At 57.6% G+C, this 20112-nt stretch overlaps 1 protein-coding gene across 1 annotated transcript; it reads right to left on the reverse strand.

The window, feature by feature from the left end:
- Positions 1 to 250: 250 nt before the first annotated feature.
- On the reverse strand, positions 251 to 15037 carry PTGIR (prostaglandin I2 receptor). Its single transcript, XM_050928590.1, has 3 exons — positions 14943 to 15037; positions 13670 to 14551; positions 251 to 1166 (listed from the first exon to the last, which is right to left on the reverse strand). Exons 2-3 carry the CDS (start codon positions 14519 to 14521, stop codon positions 936 to 938), a joined length of 1083 nt encoding a protein of 360 aa, XP_050784547.1. The 5' UTR covers positions 14522 to 14551; positions 14943 to 15037; the 3' UTR covers positions 251 to 935.
- Positions 15038 to 20112: the final 5075 nt, after the last annotated feature.

Raw genomic sequence — 20112 nt, forward strand, 5'->3', positions numbered from 1 at the left:
CCCCGCACAGCTCTGCCAACACCCTTCACTACCCCCTTGCAGCCCCCCCATATTATCCCAGCCCTGGGGCTCCCCCCCACAGCTCTGCCGATGCCCCTCAATCCTGACCTGCAACCCCCTCATGTTATCCCAGCCCTGGGCTCCCCCCCAGAGCTCTGCCAACACCCTTCACTACCCACTCACAGCCCCCCCATATTATCCCAGCCCTCTGCTCCCCCCCTCCAAGACAGATTGATGACTGGGAAGCGACTCTGTTAAATTATCTTTAATAAGGAGGATGGAGGCATTTAATTGCAAGTGCTATTAACAAGCCAGAGGCCGAACTGTGCCATTTCCACAAGGGTGTGTGTGTGTGCATATAGCCCAGGCACATAATCCCTAGGTCCCTCTCCACCCCTCATTTGGATCATGCCCAGGGTATGGGGGGGAATCAGTGTTGGGATCAAAGTTGCCCCTTTTCCCCTTGACCCTAGTGTCCCCCTGCCCCCCCGGGGTGCTCAGCCTCTGGCCTCCGGCACCACCTTCCACCTGCTGGGGGAGGGGGGTATGAAATGTCCCTTATACCCCACCTGGGGGGCATCCATGCCCCTCCCCCCCAGGTCCTTCTGCCCCACACCGGGAGGGGCATCTCCCCTGCTTGGCCCCCTTAGCTCATGCTCAGTCTCGCACTGTCACCGCCCCCAGTCATGGCCCCACCCAGCCGTGTGCCTGGGTCTCCTCTTCATCCTCTGCAGCCGGTGGGTGCGGTTGGGGGTGGAGAGCCCCAGGTGCCCATTGGGCCCCATGCCCGGAGATGTCATGGTGCTGCGGTGGGGCCCATAGCAGGGCACCTGGAGGTGTCCATGGTGCCCCCGGTGGGGCCTGGCGGGGCCCATGGCTCAGTTCAGTGCCTGTGGTCCCTGCAGCAGGGCCTGGCAGTGCCCGGGACCCACGTCTCAGCAGGAGAAGTTGGGCCGGAAGGGGACGCTGTCCAGCCGGCGGGGCTCTGAGCTCCGACGCCCGGCCCAGGGCCAGCAGAGCAGCGTGCGCAGGCTGCGGAAGACGGCTTTACGGAACAGGATGAAGATCCAGGGGTCCAGGATGGGGTTGAAGGCACTGAAGCGAAAGGCTACCATGTCGCCCTTCTCATAGCCGTCCGGGGCCAGGCCGCCGATGTAGGCACGGATCTGGGGGGAGAGGGGAGGTTACAGCCACTGCCCAGGGCAAGGACTGATGTTAGAAGAGGCTACAAGGGGGGATGGAGCTGGGGAGGGGATGCAGAGCGGGAGGGACCAGAGTGTGTGTGTTCAGCTCTGGGACCTTTTAACACCCACCCCCAGAAGTTTCTACTTACTGATTCCACCCCTCAAGCTCTTACACACAGCGGTTACCCCCAGAGCTATCTGCCCAGTGCTGGGAAAAACCCACAGAGTGTTGGGAACCCATGTACCTGGGATGCCACAGTATGAGCCAAACTCTGGAGCTGGGGATAGAACCCAGGAGTCCTGCTTCCCAGCTCCCCAGCTCTAACCACTAGACCCCACTCCCCTCCCTGAGCCAGGGAGAGAACCCAGGAATCCTGGCTCCCAGTTCTCCAGCTCTAACCAGTAGCCCCCACTCTTCCCAGAGCCATCAGGGGCCAGTTTCAGGAGGGGCCACTGTCAGGCCCCCCTCCTCATGGGTGCCTATGTGCTTAAGGTCTCTGCTCTCTAGCTGTGTGTGACGGGGGGTTACAATCCCTCTCCCCAAAACTGGGGCCATGTCACCCTCGAATGACTGGTCTGCCTGAAGAAAAGAGTCTGCTACAGCTGCTTGCTGGAGGAGCTGCTCCTTTATCTCAAGCAGCAAAGCATCTGTTGAAAGCCCCAAGCTCAAACAAGACTGGATTTACACCACCAGCCCAGGGCTCCGCCTTCTGGCTCCTCCTGGCAGAGGCAGGGGCTTCCCTCCCCTCCCAGTGCTCACTCCAGCAGCTGGGGTGTCTCCGCTTGCAGGAAGAGGGGGCTGAGCCCAATGTGCTCCTCTCCTCTTGCCCCACACAGAGCAGTGGGGCTGCGAATTAGCACCAGGGCTGCACAGGGCAGCTACCCCTCGGAGCAATCGGCTCAGGCTCTCTGCAAACCCCGGCAGCTTCGCTGCACCATTCACACCTGTCTCATGTTGCAGAGCTTGTCTCACCAACCCCACGGCTGGAACCACTTGTTTAAATATTTTTATTGTCGCTGGGATCAGGAGCATCGAGGAGCTGGGGTCTCACATAGCCTTGGCTGACCCTGGCTTCAAACCCCCCCCCCCCCCCCCGAGACCCAAGCCAGACTCACTGGCCAATCTCAAGGAGGGATTTATAGGTTCCATGGCCAGAAGGGACCATTGTGGTTATCTAGAATGACCCCCTGTATGACACACAATAATCCCTAGAGCAGATCTCAACTCCCAGCCCACCCTGATTTAAACCTTGCCAGCGTCGGAGAATCCACCACGATCCCTGGCAACCTGCTCCCAGGGTTAATGACTCTCACCCTTGAAAACTGACCCCGTATTTCCGGTCTGAATTTGTCCCACTTTAACTTCCAACCGTCGGATCGTGTTTGACCTTCCTCTGCTAGACTGAAGAGCCTGTTATGCAACATTATTCCCGATGTTGGTACTGATAGATGGGCCTCAAGTCCCCCCCTCTTCACCTTCTCATTGTTAAACTAAATACATCAAGCTCCTTGAGTCTCTCATGACCAGGCAAGTTTCCTCACCCTCTGATCATTCTCAGGGCTCTTCTCTGACCCCCTCTCCGATTGATCAATGTCCTCCTTGAATGGTGGACCCAGGATCCCAGCAGCGGTCGCACCAGGGCCAAACATGGAGGGAAAATAACCTCTCTGCTCCTACCTGCGACTTCCCTGTTCATACATCCCAGGATGGCATGAGCTCTTTTGGCTCCAGCATCGCACTGGAAGCTCCTCTTCCGCTGATTATCCACCACGACCCCCGAAATGTTTTTCAGAGTCGCTGCTTCCCAGGAGAGAGGCTCCCCCACCCCCCTTGTAAGTGCAGCCGACATTCTCTGTTCCCAGATCGATAAAGTCACATTTAGCCGGTTAAAACACGTATTGTCGGCCTGCGCCCAGTTTACCAAGTGACCCAGATTGTTCTGTGCCAGTGACCCCCATTTGGGTGTCCTCCACAAACTTTATCAGGGAGGATTTCATGGTTTCTTTCAGGTCATCGATAACACACTCAAGCAGCGAGGGGCCAGGAACCGATCCCTGTTTGACCCCACTGGAAACGGACCCACGGACGGTTCCATCTGGAGACCTGTCTGCCAGCTTTGAATCCGTTTAACGTGGGCCTGTGTGTTGTGTGGCACCAAGTCACAGATGGGGCAGGGGAGGCCGCCCACTGTTTTGGGTCTGTCAGTGACCAGAGCCAGACTCCAGTGAGCCCACTGTCCTGCCCCCGACCCTTGTGCCCGGGGCTTGGCTGCTGTTAACGGCCCATGAAGCAGCCTTGCTGGGCCGTGATACCCCACCCCTATGCTGGAGGCTATTTCTGGCCCTTCCCAGCCTCCCGGTGCTGGAGCACACGCAGGCTCCCCCCTTCTCACCCACAGGGCCCCCCCAGAGCAGGGTGCAGCCTCAGGGGGCCCATTCAGACCTCAGTCCAGCTCCCTACATTATCTTCCTTCCAGCAGATGCAAAGGGGGGACGACCTGTCAGGCTCTGCCCTTGGAGGGGGCCAGGAGATCTGGGATCCATTTGTATAACTCCATGTAGGGGAGGTTTAGGTTGGATATTAGGAAACACTATTTCACTAGGAGGGTGGTGAGGCACTGGAATGGGTTCCCTAGGGAAGGTGGTGGAATCTCCTTCCTTAGAGGTTTTTAAGGCCCGGCTTGACAAAGTCCTGGCTGGGATAATTTAGTTGTGGTTGGTCCTGCTTTGAGCAGGGGGTTGGACTAGATACCTCCTGAGGTCCCTTCCAACCCTGATATTCTGTGATTCTATGATAAACACCCACACCCACCCACACACACACAGGGCGACAGCTGCCCTCGCTGGCGGTGGATAGATCCTCACGTGTGACCCGGTCAGGGGGGCCTTGGATGGCTGTTAGCAGTTAACGGTGATGAAAGCTCTGGGTTAGCCAGGATTAACAGGGTCAGCTGAGAGGGGGGGCTGGGGCCCCAAGGGCCCCAGGAGCAGAAGCAGGTAGGGTCAATGAGGGGACAGATGAGGGCAGCATCTGTCCACAAAGCACCAGCGAGACCATCCAGGCTCATCAGAGCTCAGTCTAAATTAGACAAGGCAGGGAAACTGAGGCACGGGGCGCTGTAACACACACCCACACACCTGCCCAGGCCAGTGGTGGGGCTGCCGCCCGAGGCTACACACTTTTGTGCTCCCCCCAAAGCTAGATCAGGCCAGGGGCTCATGGAGCTCAGTATCCCATCCCCAACACTAGCTAATTTGGGGGGAAAAGGGAATGCAGACTGCCCCTTAGCAGGCAACAGTGGGATAACCTAAGCCCAGGGGAAGTTACCCCTCATTCTCTTGCACTTTTCCCTCCCCCCGCCCCGCTTTATTCATGGCCTCTCCCAGGTGTGTATTAATTCAGCTGGACTCTTAAAGCCCCAGTGATGGAGGGTACGGGGGTGGAGGGAAGGACGGAAAGCAGCATCTCCCCCACCTCCTCCCCAGAACCAGACGCATCTCCCAGGCGTGCTGGCAGCCATATCCCAGCGCTGGGCTAGAGCCCCCATAAGCGTGCCCGGGGCTGCTCCCCCACTGGGCAGCCATCACCCAGCAAGAAGGGGAGGCACATGCTGGGAACCCTCTGTGCCCCTGTGCTGTCAGTGCCCTCCCCGCACAGCCCTGGCAGGATCACCCCCTGCTAGGCCCCTCCACTCCACCATGAGGACCTCCCTGCGCTGTCAGCGCTTCCTGCCCTGGGTGTCCGCCCAGAGCGCCCACACAAACTGGGGCTATGCCATGCCGTGGTTCCCCAGCGCCCACCCAGCTGTGCCACGCTCCCCCCAGGCCCATCCGGGAGTGCCCCGAAGACTCTACCATCTCCTTCTATTGATCGGGGTCCCCCACAATGACAAGCCACTGTAGGGGGAGAGGGTATCTGGGGTTGCTATGGGGCTGGCGGCTATCGCCAGGGGAAATCTAGAACCTACAGCTGACACGAGTGGAAACAATCCCCGGCAGTCGTTAGTGACACTCTGTGAATCAAAGGGCGCCTTTGAAAATCATCCCTTTTACAGGCCCTGGTTATTGCCAGGCTGCCCGGGAAGGCCACCGGCTGCAGAGAGACTCCCTCGCCCACCCTGGTGTGAATCTCGAGTCGCTCCATGGAGCAGCATCGGGGTGGATGCAGGATAAATTCGATTCCGGGCAGGCCGGAGCGTGTTCCCCGGAGAGGTAACTGACTAGTCTTCAGAAAAATGCTGCTCGACTCAAAGGAGGGAGGGGGTTGAGTGTGTGTGCTGCGGGGAGGAGTCCCAGATCCCGGCCTGCTGGGAACAGAACTGAGCACTAAACAACTAGCAGACGCAAGCATCCGTATCACTCAGGGCAACCTCTGGCGAGAGGGTCCGGGGCATGGGAGGAAGGAGATTACTGCCCTTTAACCATAAACTGTAATGGAGAGCTCAGCCTTTATCTACAAGCCTCTTTCACACATGCTCCCAGGACGGCAGCAGCTTCCCCCGCTCGCGGGGAGAGAGACAGAAAGCCTTCTGGGGGTGTTCACCACCAGGGTGCCTTGCTTTACCCCAGCTGGGGATCTGGGCCATTGATTCCAGATTTACACTATAATCTCCGAATAATGCCAGAGGCACCAGGTGGAGCCAGACAGAGGAGGGAGCAGAAGGACACAATAGATACTAATAATGATGCATAAGAGGGGCTCAGTAAGGTTGAGAGGGTTGATTACAGGTTATAAATGCCTCCATAGGGAGGAGAGGGTTGATTATAGGCTATAAAAGCCTCCATGGGGAGATTTCTTTAGTCGAACACCCCGAACAAAGCGAGGTGGCTGGCACCGAAGCATGACAAATTCAGACTGGAGATAAGGTGCGCCTCCACAACAAGGGAGGGGAATCGTCCCCAAGGGACAGGGTGGAGTTTCGCCCTCAAGATCCAGCTGACTTTGGCTAAAAGCTCTGCTCTAGCTCCACCACCAGATATGGGCTGCCGAGAAGAAAGGGCTGAGCGGGACTCGCAAGAGATGCGAGTCTGAATGGGACTTTCATAGCATTTAAGTCCAGAAGAGACCCTAGATCTTCTAGTCACAGTCCCACCTGGCCTTGAACGTTAGGACTCCAGCTGCCCCAGCATATATCCCCTCGCCTGCTGCCTCCTCCTTAATAACGCACCCTTGTTAAATTTAATGCCAGAGGCCTCATTAAATTCAACGCTGCACAGCCGCTAGCTGGGCGGACAGCTCCCATCAGTCCCCAGCCAAGTTTGCGTCTTAAGAAGGAGTGGATTGTAAATAAACATCCCTTTCTTTGCAACCGGAGCAGAGTCCCCAGAGGGTGTGAAATGAAACTGGCCAGAAATGGACTCCCGAGAGACCCGAAACTGACCGATTCTCATGGCGCTGGCTGAGGAAAAACTAGAAGAAAGTCCAACAAGGAAAGAGAAGTGGTGAGAAAAGGGCTATTGGTCGGGGAGACGAAGGGGGGTTAAGTTCTAACTGGACCATCTGTGAAAGTTTCATGACTTTTGATTGTGTGATTTTTGTTTGTTTGTTTCATTTTTCTTTTTTTTAAGGACAGGGCCAGAACCCGGATCTCACAACAGAGTGTGAATGGGCAGTAACTCCACAGGAAACAGCAGGCCCCATGTAAATCCAGAATGGCTGCACTGAAGACGGAGGACATGGACCAGTGTAAATCAGAAATAAAGGCATGGAAACCAGCGGGCCTAATTCTCTTCTCCCGGTGGTGCAGGCCAGAAGTGACTCCAGTGAAATCAGCGGAGTTGCAGGTTCAGGTCTCTTGACAGCTGCTCTGTAACCAGCTAGCGTAAGGAGGAGGGTGATTCATGCCCTGGGGAGAGCCCAGGCGCACACCACATGTGATCGATGGTGAAAGAGAAATGGAGCAGAACGTGGCTGCAAAGGAATTGGTATCTCAGCCTCCTTCCGTCAGCTGCTGTCCTCAGTCACCCCAGGGGAAAACACGCAGAACCCCAAGGAAATCAGTGACGCTCGAGTGAGAAAGAAGGGGGCGTAAGATCAGAATCAAGCCCAGAGGCTGCGGAATGGGAGAGGAAGCCAGTGCATGTGGCCAAGAAGTGTCACTTGCACGAACACGAGTATGCAAGGGGAGGGCAACGTGCACACTAGGGGGTGGAAGCGAAGCCGGGACAACCACCAGAAAGGAGGGAATCAATTAAGTCACACGCACACAGACACACGCATGTGCACTCTACACCCCCGCCCGTCCAGATACACGCGCACACAGGGGGGGGGCACAAACACACACAGACGTGCTTCTGCACACTCACATGGGGGGCATATTTCTTCTCTGCCCTGCACCTTGCACACCAGTGCAAAACAAGTGTGAAATGCTGGCCAGCCAATCTGGTGTTTGCTCTTTACGATGTGGATGGCAGGGGAGAGTCACCCCTAGCAAACTCAGGTCTGGTTAAAAACACTCGAAAGGGGGTTTTAAAAAAATAAAAATGTAGTCAGCTGCCGACTCTGTTCAGCTGATTCTCCACCCTGAGAAAAGAAGATTTTAGATGGGCATCACTGCACGAGTGTCAGTGGGGTGACCCCCTGATTTGCACCCACTGTGAGCAAAAGGAGAATCGGGGCACAGCTCCCCCGTTGCTCACCCCGTGGGCATGGAAGTAGGGCCCTGGCGGCATAGAGGAGACCGGCCTCAGGCCCTGTGATCCCCACCCTCTCAATTTAAAGGCTCAGCCTGGAAAGGCAAGAAAACGAACCGTAAGAGCCAAGGCCTGGCTGTAATTTGCAGACCCGGGAGGAAAACCGAACCCAATGAGGAAAGGATGAATCACGCTGGGACAGACGGCAGAGATGGGCAGATCTGTGCACGCTGGGGATTCCAGACACGAACAGGCAATGGGGGCGGGCAGAGCAGGGCCCCAATCCCATTAGTTCTTAGGCCAGATTGGGGTAAATCGACCTCGCTTAGAGGACTCCAGAGGTGCTCAGGCAGAGAGCTGGGCACGCCGTGGGGCTGTTGCGTGTTGCCGGAGCATTGGGAGCCAACCGGGAGAAGTGATAGAACAGAAAGGCAATATTGAAACAGGTGAAGAAAACACGGGGTGGGGCCAGCCAATGCACACTATCAGCGCCGGGCAGCCGATAAGCACAGTAGAGCAGGGAGGGTTTGGAAGGACGAGGAGTGTGTTAGGAGCCGCATTTAGCGAGACGCCCCATGGCAGCATTTGCTCAAGGCGCCACGGAGTCTCATAAGCTGCCGGGACCACAGCAAACACTGCAACAAGCCCACAGCCCTTCCTTGCTATGGAGCCGCTGCAGCCAATCAGACCAGCTTCTAAAGCCCAAATATCCAGTGCCTGAGCTACAGGGAAATCACCACCAGCTGGGAGCAGTATGGGGGCTATGACACATGGATGAACAGTTCTGATTTCATCCACTAGGAAGCAATAGTGATATCACATACACACACACACACACACACAGATGGGGTTGGACAGTACTCTGTACTAACGCGCCATCTCTCAGACCTCGCTCACTTTGTAAATGTCAGGGGGCCCCACTCCTTTGCCAGCTGTTTCATAAATGGGGGGGAGGCATGGGGAAGTGACCTGCCAAAAGCCACCCAGAAGAGCCGGGAACAGAACCCAGGAGTCCTGGCTCCCAGTCTCCCCTGCTCTAACCCCTAGACCCCACTCCCCTCCCAGAGCTAGGGACAGAACCCAGGCCTGTGGTGTGTGTACTAGACCAGAGTTTCTCACCCCGTGGGTCGCGACCCAGAACGCATCAAAGGGTCACAAGAGAGGGGTGTCAAGTCAGGAGGCTCTGTGGAACTGTTTGCAGAGCTCAGCCCACCCGCAGGCTGCCTAGGTCCGGCCTGGTGCACAGGGGCGCAGGGCCTCTGAAGTGGCCCAGCCACCACTCTGTCATGATGGCAGGCGGCAGCCAGTGGTATTGTGGCCCCATGTGCCAGCTCACGGTGCCACTCACACAAATTTGACCCACCTGGCCCCACTGGGGAGAGGGGTGGGCCAAACCTGAGCAGCGCAGCCACCCCAGAGATTGCAACGCCCAGAGTGGGCAGCTGAGGCCAGCCGGCCCCATGGGACGGGAGCCATATGAGATGCTGCTGTGGTCTGCACACTGCACTGCGTGTATATGTAAGAAATATTTTGCCAGGTGATTTTTGCACTAAAGCTATTTACTGGGTCGTGACAGGCCAGCGAGGTTGGGAACCGCTGTTCTAAACCACACGCTGCTCCTCCACAGCCTGGAGCTCTCTGCAAACCAGTCTGGTCGCCTTCCTGCCCCGCTGTTGGTTTAACAATCAGAGAACAATAAGCTTGTTTGCCTGGTAATCACCCCCAGGGATTTGCTTTTCTGATTGTTAGACCAGGAGCACAGAAGGATTGGAAGCTCTGGATCCGGTGTGCAAAGGAGGCCATACACCAGGGCATTAGTACCAACACTCACTCCTGGATCCAGTGTGCACTTGGGGTTGCACACCAGGGCTCTGGCACCAGCACTCACTCCTGGATCCGGTGTGCACTAGGGCCTCCCCCATGAATATGACCGTGATATCGGCCTCCTCAGCACCACACAGGAGCCGCCACTGAAGTCAGCGGAGTTATGGATGGGATCAGGCCCGTATCCTCCCCTCAAGAGCTGGGAGGGGGACAGCACCCCCTTCCCTCCCCCCTTTCAGATTCCCAACCCTGACTCATCCCCCAAATCAGCGGCTTCTCCCCAAGGGCTGCACTGGTGCATTCTGGGATCCCAGCTGCACCCAGGCCCAAGGGATTTGGGGGCAATAGCCCCGAAGAGACGCACTGAATTGTGGGAGAGCCCAGTCACACTAGGGAAACCTTGGCAAGTGACGTGAGTTCAGCTGGACCCGAGCTAAAGACCTGGTCCCCAGCGCCTGGGACACCTGCCACATAGAGGCGGCTGCGCCAGTGTCACAGGATCCGGGCGTCCCTGGAAACTTCCTGCTGCAAACGCTTGGTTCTGAGTGGAGATGGGACTTTCCTCCCCCAACCCACAGCTGTTTGCGGTAACGTTTCAACAGAACAGATCAGGAAAATATTCCAGGTCTCCCCTTCCCTCTGCTGGATTTTAAACAAGCCCCCTCCCCGTTCTGAACCTGAAATCTCTGATCCTTTCCCCTGCGGATCCCTGAATCGCCCTCACCACCCCAGAAAAGGCTCACGTTCAAGATGTAAATCCTGATCTCTGGCTATTTGCTGATACGCAGCAGGGAGTCTCAGCTGCCTGGAATCTCCCCCCGCCAACACCGCCCCTGTATTCCCAGGAAAGAGAAGGCGCAGAAGCAAATCTGTCAGTGCAGTCGGCTGCGTCTTAAGGGCCACACATGGGAGAGAACCCCAGCATCTGCCCCATGCCGCTTAGAAGGATCACAGCCCAGCCACCCCTCGCCTGCAGGGTGACAAAGAAAACTTCCCATCTGTGACTTGAGGCTGCGAGGTCTGCCTGAGACTGCAGGCAGCCTGAGCTGCTGGCGCCACGAGGGGTGAACGTCTCTAGTATCAATTTGTTCATTGGGTGTTAACCCTGGAGTCTAATGAGGACACTCCAATGGGTCTGACGCTCCCTGCTTCAAGCAACCTGGGCTGCCTCCATTTATGGGTCTGTCTTCTCACATAGCTCCTCAACTGCAGATACATGCGAAAAATCTTAATTCAAGGCATCCATCCATCCATCCACAGCATTATCAATCATCCATCTATCATATCCCCTCTGTTTGTACCTTAACGGACAAATACACTTTTAGCAAGAGACAGACAAACGGAGAGGTGTGTATAGGGGTGGGTATACCTAGGCAGCTAGATAAATGAATGTTGTGACACACAGAGGGATGGATGGGTGTGCAGGGGGATAGATGACAGTGTTAATTGGCTACCATGGCCCGCCCCAGAAGTGGCTGCATTGCAGTGCTGGAGTGGTGGACTCCTGGGTTTAAGAAGAGCCCATGAGGGCCTGTCCCCAGTCTCCTGATGTCCACAGCACCTGCTGCTCCTTCTCCAGGGCCTGAGTCAGGGCTCAGCTCCTAGCCCCTCAGAATCCATCAGCACCCCGAGCCGCTGAGGGGAGGGATGGCCATGGGCTCGCAGGGACTCCCCTGGGCAGCTGCTCAGTTTTCCTGTCAGCCCACACGTTTTCCCCTCATTCATCTCTCCAGCGCCCTTGGGCCCTGCAGCCGGGAGGCTACAGCCTCCCTGACACCCCCGACAGACAGCCGCCCCTCCCCACCCCCCACGCATCTATAACTTCCCTGACAACCCCTCCCCAACAGACAGGGCTGGCGCTTGCATTTCGGTGGCTTAGGCAATCGCCTCAGGCGCCAGCATTATTAGGGGGCGGCATTTTGCCAGAGGGGGCGGCAGGCGGCTCCAGTGGAGCTGCCGCAGTGGTGCCTGCGGACGGTCTGCTGCTAGCGCGGCTGCGGTGGTCCTCCCGCAGGCAGGTGCGGATCCGGGGGACCAGCGCGCGGGGCGGCGAAATGGCCGTGCGCCTAGGGCTCTCAAACCCATAGCGCCTGCCAACAGAACTACCCCTCCTGACGCCTGTCGAATTCCTGACAACCTCCACCCCCCCAACAGGCTCCCCTTCCCCCCCAGGAGCATCCCTGTCACACACACGCACACATCCTGACAACAGCCCCGCAATGGAGTCACCCCACCAAAAGTCTTTCATAGAATCAGAGCATATCATGGTTGGAAGGGACCTCAGGAGGTAGCTAGTACAACCCCCTGCTCAAAGCAGGACCAATCCACAACTAAATCATCCCAGCCAGGGCTTTGTCAAGCTGGGCCTTAAAAACCTCTAAGTAAGGAGATTCCACCACCTCCCTAGGGAACCCATTCCAGTGCCTCACCACGCTCCTAGTGAAATAGTGTTTCCTAATATCCAACCTAGACCTCCCCCACTGCAATTTGAGACTATTACTCCTTGTTCTGTCATCTGCCACCACTGAGAACAGCCGAGCTCTATCCTCTTTGGAACCCCCTTCAGGTAGTTGAAAGCAGCTATCAAATCCCCCCTCGCTCTTTTCTTCTGCAGACTAAACAATCTCAGTTCCCTCAGCCTCTCCTCATAAGTCATGTGCTCCAGCCCCCTAATCATTTTGTTGCCCTCCGCTGGACTCTTTCCAATTTTTCCACATCCTTCTTGTAGTGTGGGGCCCAAAACAGGACACAGTTCTCCAGATGAGGCCTCACCAACGTCGGATAGAGAGGAATAATCATGTCCCTCGATCTGCTGGCAAGACCCCTACTTATACAGCCCCAAATGCCGTTAGCCTTCTTGGCAACAAGGGCACACTGCTGACTCATATCCAGCTTCTCATCCACTGTAACCCCCAGGTCCTTTACTGCAGCACTGCTGCCTAGCCATTCGGTCCCTAGTCTGTAGCAGTGCATGGGATTCTTCCATCCTTTTCGGACAACCCCCCTCCTGACAGAATCCCGCTCTCTCCTCCAGGAACCTACATCACACACACACTCCGAGGGATCAACCCTCCCAGGAGTCTATAGCATCCCTGACAATCCCCATAACGGATCCACACTCGGCTAGGGGCCTATAGAATGAATACCTCACCCCCACCCACCCAGCTACCTCCCCGATGGATACACCAGCAGGAGCCTACAGCCCGATGGATCTACCCCCTCAGGATCCTCCCTGACCATCCCCCCCCCCGCCGTAGGAGCCTATAACATCCCTGACCATCTCCCTCTAGGTAAGCCTGGGGGTGCCAGCAGGGCAGTGTTCCTATCTAGAGAGCGTGATGTCGGAAAGCCAGGGAGAGAGGGGGCGAGCAGCACCTTGGGCCTGTGGCAAACAGAGTCTGGGAACTGGGCCCAGTTATAGACTCATAGACTCATAGTGTTTGTCTTGGCCCCTGTCTCATTCCTGGGGAGGGGAGCCCAGGGCAGCTCGGAGCCTGGCCGGAAGGGATCGAGTGTTCAACAGATCTGGCAGGGACGAGGGGCCTCAGACGCTCTGATCCCAGTGAGTGCCACAGCAAATACTGGAGCAGCCAGGCAGGATCCTCTGCCCTGGCCAGGAGTCGCTGGCCAGCCAGTCATGGCCTCCCCAAGCCCACTCCCTGGACCCCAGCCCAGGAGCTCTCCCCAACAGGCTCAGTCTCCCCACACGCTCAACCTTCCCTAGGGGCATCCTCAGTCTAATGACCCACAGCCTCCCCAACCCAGGGTGTCGGACTCCCCTGTGCCCTCCAGGGTCCCAAGAATTCACAGTCCCCTTGCACCCTGCTCTAACCACTAGACCCCGGTCCCTTCCCAGAGCAGGGGAGAGAACCCAGGAGTCCTGGCTCCCAGCCCCCAATCTTGCTCAACCCACTAGACACTGCTCTCTTCCCAGAGCCAGCGACAGAACCCAGGAGTCCTGGGTCCCAGCCCCCCCCACCCCTGCTCCAACCACTAGACCCCGCTCTCCTCCCAGAGCCGGCACTTACCGTGAGGGGCAGGGAGCAGATGACGAAGATGATAGTCATGAGGGCCAGCAGGACCAGGTGATCCACCTCTTCTTCACCCTGGCTGAACCAGCTTTTCCGGCGGCGCTGGGCCGGCCCCAGGGACCCACGCCGGGCCCGCTGCTTGCGGTACATCTGGCAGAGGCTGACGATGACGGAGCCGTTGCAGAGGAAGATGGCCAGGATGAGGAAGGCCATGAGGGTGGCGTAGGTGAGCGAGAAGGCAGCGGTGCCCGGCTGGCCGGCTGCCATCTCCACGAAACACCAGGTGCCAGGGCAGTATTGCTTGTGCCGTCCGACGCCCAGGAAGGGCAGGCAGCAGAAGAGGACGCTGAAAGCGTAGACAGCTGGCAGCGCCAGCTTGGCCCAGCCGCGCCCGTTATGCTGGGAGTAGAAATAGGGGTGGCTGATGGCCAGGCACCGCTCCACCGCCATGGCGCAGAGGATGAGCATGGAGGCGAGGCCGAAGAAGGTCATGGCAAAGGCGAAGAGCTGGCACAGGCCTCGCCCGCCGTCCGCCAGGCCCAGCAAGGAGGCGTTGCGGGCATAGCTGACGAAGACCACGGGGCTGAGGAAGCAGGTGCCCAGCAGGTCGGTGGCGGCCAGGCCGGTCACCAGGATGCAGAAGGCCGAGGACTTAGTACGCAGCTCCTTGCGGTGTACGCCCAGCATGGCCAGTGCCACCACATTGCCGGCCACACCGGCGGAGAACATCAGGGAGCTCAGCACTGGGCTGCCGTCCTCCCGCAGCCGGGTGGTGTTGGCGCACAGGTCGGCCAGGGGCCCCAGGGAGGGCGATGCCAAGGGACCCGCACTCTTCTGCAGGAGGAGCATCGGCAGGGGCAGGACTCCCGGGTTCGGTTCCTAGCGCAGGGAGGAGAGTGGGGTTTAATGGGTTAGAGCGGGAAGGGGGTGGCTGGGAGTCAGGACGCCTGGGTTCTATCCCAAGCCTGGGACGGAGCAGTCAGAGCAGGGGGCAACGGGAGCCAGGACTTCTGGGTTCTATCCCTGGCTCTGGGAAGAGAGCAGGGTCTAGCGGTTAGAGCTGGGGGGGGGGGGCTGGCAGCCAGGACTCGTGGGTTCTATTCCTGGCTCTGGGAAGAGAGCAGGGTCTAGCGGTTAGAGCTGGGGGGGGCTAGCAGCCAGGACTCGTGGGTTCTATTCCTGGCTCTGGGAAGAGAGCAGGGTCTAGTGGTTAGAGCAGGGGGGCGCTGGCAGCCAGGACTCCTGGGTTCTGTCCCAGGCTCCAGGGCACCTGCAGATGAGACGCGCCCACGTGGAACCTCCGGAGATCCGCGTCCTGCAGACGCCGCTGGCTCGGCTCAGCCCGGGACTCTCCAGCGGCGGCTGGGAAGCAGCTTCTGCTCCTGTCCCGGCTGGGAGGAGCCGGCCCGGGGCGGGGCAGCCACCGCCCACTTGTTTCCTTTTCTTGAAGCTGGGGGGCGGGGACCAGCTGCTAACATCAGCCCCGGGACAGGGGCCCTTGGCCCGCAGTGCATCCTGGACGGGGCGCGGGGGCTCGAACTCTCGCGCAGCCAGGGAGGGGGCACCCAGAGCCGAGTGGAGGGAGTGCATGGGGGAGAGAGGTATGTGGAAGGGGGGGAGAGACAGAGGGGGTGCATGGGGGGAGAGACGGGGTGCATGGGGGAAGAGAAGGCTCGAGAGGGGTGTGTATGGGGGTGGAGGAGATGTATGGGAGGAGAGACGGGGTGCATGGGGGAAGAGGGGGCTCGAGAGGGGTGTGTGCGGGGGTCAATGGGGGGAAGAGACAGAGGGGGTGCTTGAAGGGAGAGAGGGATCGAGAGGGGTGTGTGCAGGGGTGAAGGGGGTGTATGGGGAGAGGGAGGGATTGAGAAGGGTGTGGGCAGGAGTGGAGAGGTATATGGTGGAGAGAGAAGGAGGGCATGTATGGGGGGATAGAGAGATCGAGAGGAGTGTAGGCGGGGGTCGAGGGGGTGTATTGGGGAGAGAGACGGGGGTGTGTATGGAGGGAGAGCTAGCTGGATGGGTGTATATGGGGAGGGAGAGACAGGGGCATGGATGGAGGGATAGTTAATAACAGTCCCTGGCTCTTTTCACCACTGGGTCTCAAAGCACTTTACAAAGGAGGTCTCATCTGTAAAATGGGGAAACTGAGGCACAGAGCAGGGACGGGACCTGTCCAAGGTCACCCCGCAGGCCAGTGGCCAGTATATAAAGAAAGCCAAGGTCTCGGGCGTCCCAGCCACATTCCTGCAGCGAGGCCCCGCAGGATTGCAGGGCCGTGACCAGCCGTCTGGAGGGAATGCAGCGTGGGCGACTTGGAAGGGACCGTGTGCCCGGAGCCGCTACTCAGAGTGAAGGATAGGTGGATAACGCCAGAGAGGGAGGATGGATGGAGAGCAGAGACTATGGAAAGGGAGAGGCAGCATCCTCGCCAGTTTCTCGCATTCACCATCAGATCCCTTCTCACTCCAGACAACTTTGCCCGGGGGGAGGTCGCGGCCCTCTGGACGCCACATTTTCTGTGTTGGTGTCGTAATAATTCGACCCTGGAGTACATCCCCGCATCCCAATAACCCTGAGCCCCAGAGCCCCAGCTGAGGTAGAGCAATCCGGCTCCAGTGGAATCCGCGGGGCCAGATCTCCAGCTAGTGCAAAGGAGTGTCACTCTGTTGCAGTCAACGAGCCGGATCATCTGCAATCCCTTGAAGAGATTAACACCTCTTTACACCAGCTGAGGATTTGGCTCAGGACCCCCTTCTGCGCTCATGTCCTGCCAATATTCCAGAGCCTGTTTTTTATCAGCAGATTCCATGGAAGCATCAAATGCTCCAGATCCAATTCTCCACCCTTCCCCCACAACCAACAGAGCCAGACAGTTCTCTCCCCCGCACTCCCTGCAGCCCTCATCCAACCAACCAGGGGCTGGATCAGAGCCAGCACCCTCTTAGAGGGCCCATTTCCCAGATCCCGACCATGGCATCTTTCCATCATGCCCTAAGAAGTCACAGAGCAGGCTCCCAGCACCCTGATCTTTGATGGGGGTGGGGGTGGGGGGGGTGGAAGGTGCCTGGGAATCCAGACCAAACACGCTTTGTGCCAGGCTCAACTGTGCCTAATCATGGGGAGGTGGGGGGTTCTTTGGGACCCAGGGATCCAGAGAGCATAAACCCACTCAGCCATGGGAGAAGAGGGTGAGCCAGCAAATACCTGCCCTGATCTGGAGACCGATTCCCAGCCTCAGCATCAGCAGCCATGGTGTGGTGCTTCCATGCACTCCGGACATTTTTTATAATCAGATTTAATGGATTCATTGGGCCGTCTGACATATACGACAAAATAGAGAGATCCAGAGATATGAGTCTTATTTATTAAGTGGATTACGGTAACACCGAAAGTCCCCAGCTGAGATCAGGGCCCCATCCTGGTGGGTCCTGCCCAGACACACAGTGACCAAGATCAGGGACCTGTTGTGCCGGGCGCTGCATATGCGGGTGCGTACAGATCTCGGGCCCCATTGCTCTGGGTGCTGCACACACACAGACAGCTCCAAAGATCTCACAGTCAACATCGACAAAGGGTGGGAGTGGAAACAGGCCCAGAGTTAGGGGAGACCTGCCATGGTCAGTGTCAGAGCTGACCAACTGGGAAAACCGAGGCACCAACTTTGGTTGGACGAATGAAAAATTTCAAAAAAAACATTAATGAGTTTCCCCTTAGTAAACTAGAGTCAAAGGGAAAATAGTTAGATGCAGCCTGCTGTGTGGGAGGGGACATCCCCCAGGAGCCCTGGCCCAGAAAAAGCCCCAGTGGGGAGAGTGGGCGGCTGCTTGGATGTGATGCAGTGACAGAAAATGTTGACACCATTTGAGGGCCGCCTAGAGTCCCCCCATGCCAGAGCAGAGAGCAGCATCCCTCCTGCCCTGTCTGGCTTTGAGCAGATGCTCCCACTGGGGTCCAGTGCCAGCTCTGAGCCCTTTCAATGCCAGAGTCCCTCACGCTGCAGTGCTGACGGCTGTCGCATCTGGGACACTTTGTGACCAGGAAGGAGCAAGCAGATAGGCAGCTCCGAGAGCTGGATTGATTGATGGGGAGACATGAAAAGAATTTGGAGCCTGATTCTCATTCAGGCTCAGGCCTCCTGGGCTGCACGAAGAGACCTTAAATTGAGCATAATTTACAACCCCTTTACAGGGCCAGAGCCTGGTCGACACATGGCTTTTGTCCTGGTGCAGAGCCGTCGGGCGTGATCAGGTCCTGGATCCATCCCTTGGCCATCCAGGCTGCGCCCACACCTGGAATACTGCGCTCCTTTCTGGTCACCCCCATGTCAGCAAAGATAGATTAGAACTGGGAAAAGAACAGAGACAGGGAACAAAAATGATTAAATGATCCATGTGAGGAGAGATTAAAAAAAACTAGGACTGTTTAGCTTGGAAAAGAGACAATTGAGGGGGCATATGAGCGAAGTCTATATAACTATGACTGGTGTGGAGAGAATGAAGTGGGAAGAGTTATTTACCTCTTCACATTACACACAAACGAGGGGTCACCCCCAAAAATAACAGGCAGCAGGTTTAAAACAAACAAAAGGAAGTGCTTCTTCACCCACTGCGCTGTCAACCTGTGGAACTCCTTGCCAGGGGATGTTGTGAAGGAAGTATAACTGGGCTCAAAACGAGAATGAGCTAGGCTCCTGGAGGATGGGTCCATCAGTGGCTATTAGTCAAGCTGGTCAGGGACGCAACCCCGTGCTCTGGGTGTCCCTAAACCTCTGACTGCCAGAAGTTGGGACTGGACAACAGGGGATGGATCACTCCATAATTGCCCTGTTCTGGTCATTCCTCTGAAGCACCCGGCACCAGCCACTGCCAGAGACAGGCTACTGGGATAGACAGACCCTTGGTCTGACCCATTCTTGTCCCACAGCTCCACACCCCAGCCAAGGAAGCCCAAGACAGTTCTGGCTGAGTAGCATTAAAAACATCCTGATGGCGAGATGGGGACTCAGGGTGGAAACTCCCGGCTCAGCAGAGCCAACCGTAAGAGCGCAGCAGAATCGTGGGCTGACCCAGCTCAGCAGAAAGGAAGCCTCACGTACGTGTCGTCCGGGTGATTTATGTGTCCAGCGTGGGCCCGCTCGCAGCGCTGGAACAGAACACCCCGGAAGCCAGCACTGATGGGCCAGACCCTCAGCCAGTGTGAACTCTCCGCCAGCTGAAGATCATTCATACACCTGGGGAGACTGGGGCCCAAAGGGGGTGGAGTGACACTCAACAGTGTCAGTGGCAGAGTCAGGAAAAGAACCCAGGAATCCTGACTCCCAGTCAGTGTGTTCTAACCACTGCACCCCACTCTCCTCCCATGGCTGGAGATAGATCCCAGGGGTCCTGACTCCCAGTCCGCCCACCCCTTTGAACCACTAGACCCCACACCCCTCCCAGAGGTGGGGATAGGTCCCACAAGTCCTGCCTCCCAGCCCCTCCCTAACCTGACGAGGGACAAGCTGAGGTGCAGACGGTAAGCCCTGGAGCCGGCAGACCCAGGTGGAGCTGTATTGTGTCAGGGGAGCAGAAACTCCCTCTGCCCGTAGCTGGTGGGGGCCATCACTCTTCCCCTCCTCCCCCCCAAAAGCCCGGATAAAAGCCGCAGCCTCCTTCTGCCCATGGCGTAGGTGGCTGAGCCTGGCACACTCATTCCCAGGCCTATCTCCCGGAGCCAGCCACTGCCAGTGGAACCGCCAAGCTGGCTTGCAGCCACCCAGCTGCTCTCCCCTCCAGTGATGGGGCCAAATCCCCCCTTGGCATAAACCCACCCAGCTCTGCAGGGCAGCACGATTGACACCAGCTGGGGTTGGGTGTGTGTGTGGGGGGAATCTGGCCTCATATTATGTGGCTTGAAGCTGGATGTTTATGGGCACTAAATAAATAAGTAGCAAGTTCCTTCCCACTCGCCGCAGGAGATATAACAATAGTTTCATTTACAGTAGTGGAAATTGACCTGCCCATGATCGAGCTGAGATTAGAACCTGGGAGTCCTGGCGCACAGCCCCTCTGCTCCTAACACTAGACTCCATTCCGCTCCCAGAGCAGAGGAGAGAACCCAGGCTCCCAGCCCCCTGCTCTAACCACTAGACCTGACTCCATCCCACCCCACCCCCTGAGCAAGGGATAGAACCCAGGAATCTTGGCTCCCAGCCCCCTGCTCTAACCACTAGACCTGATCCAACTGCACCCCACCCCACTCCCTGAGCAGGGGAGAGAACCCAGGAATCCTGGCTCCCAGCCACCCCACTCTCATCACTAGATCCCACTTCCCTCCCCTCTCTAAGTGGGGGAAAGAGCACAGGCTCCCAGCCCCCCCCACTCTAACCACTAGACCGCACTCCCTTCCCAGAACTAGGGATAGAACCCAGGTGTCCTGGCTCCCAGCCACCCCACTCA

This window comes from Gopherus flavomarginatus, chromosome 18 (assembly GCF_025201925.1).
Source record: "Gopherus flavomarginatus isolate rGopFla2 chromosome 18, rGopFla2.mat.asm, whole genome shotgun sequence".
NCBI classification, from domain to species: domain Eukaryota; kingdom Metazoa; phylum Chordata; order Testudines; family Testudinidae; genus Gopherus; species Gopherus flavomarginatus.

Bases quoted from the DNA above. Each gene is read 5' to 3' on its own strand.
- PTGIR (XM_050928590.1), bottom strand. From the start codon at position 14,521: ATGCTCCTCCTGCAGAAGAGTGCGGGTCCCTTGGCATCGCCCTCCCTG. The intron at 1,167-13,669 runs GTAAGTGCCGGC...CTCTCCCCCCAG, and splicing joins TCTGCTCCCTGCCCCTCACG to ATCCGTGCCTACATCGGCGG.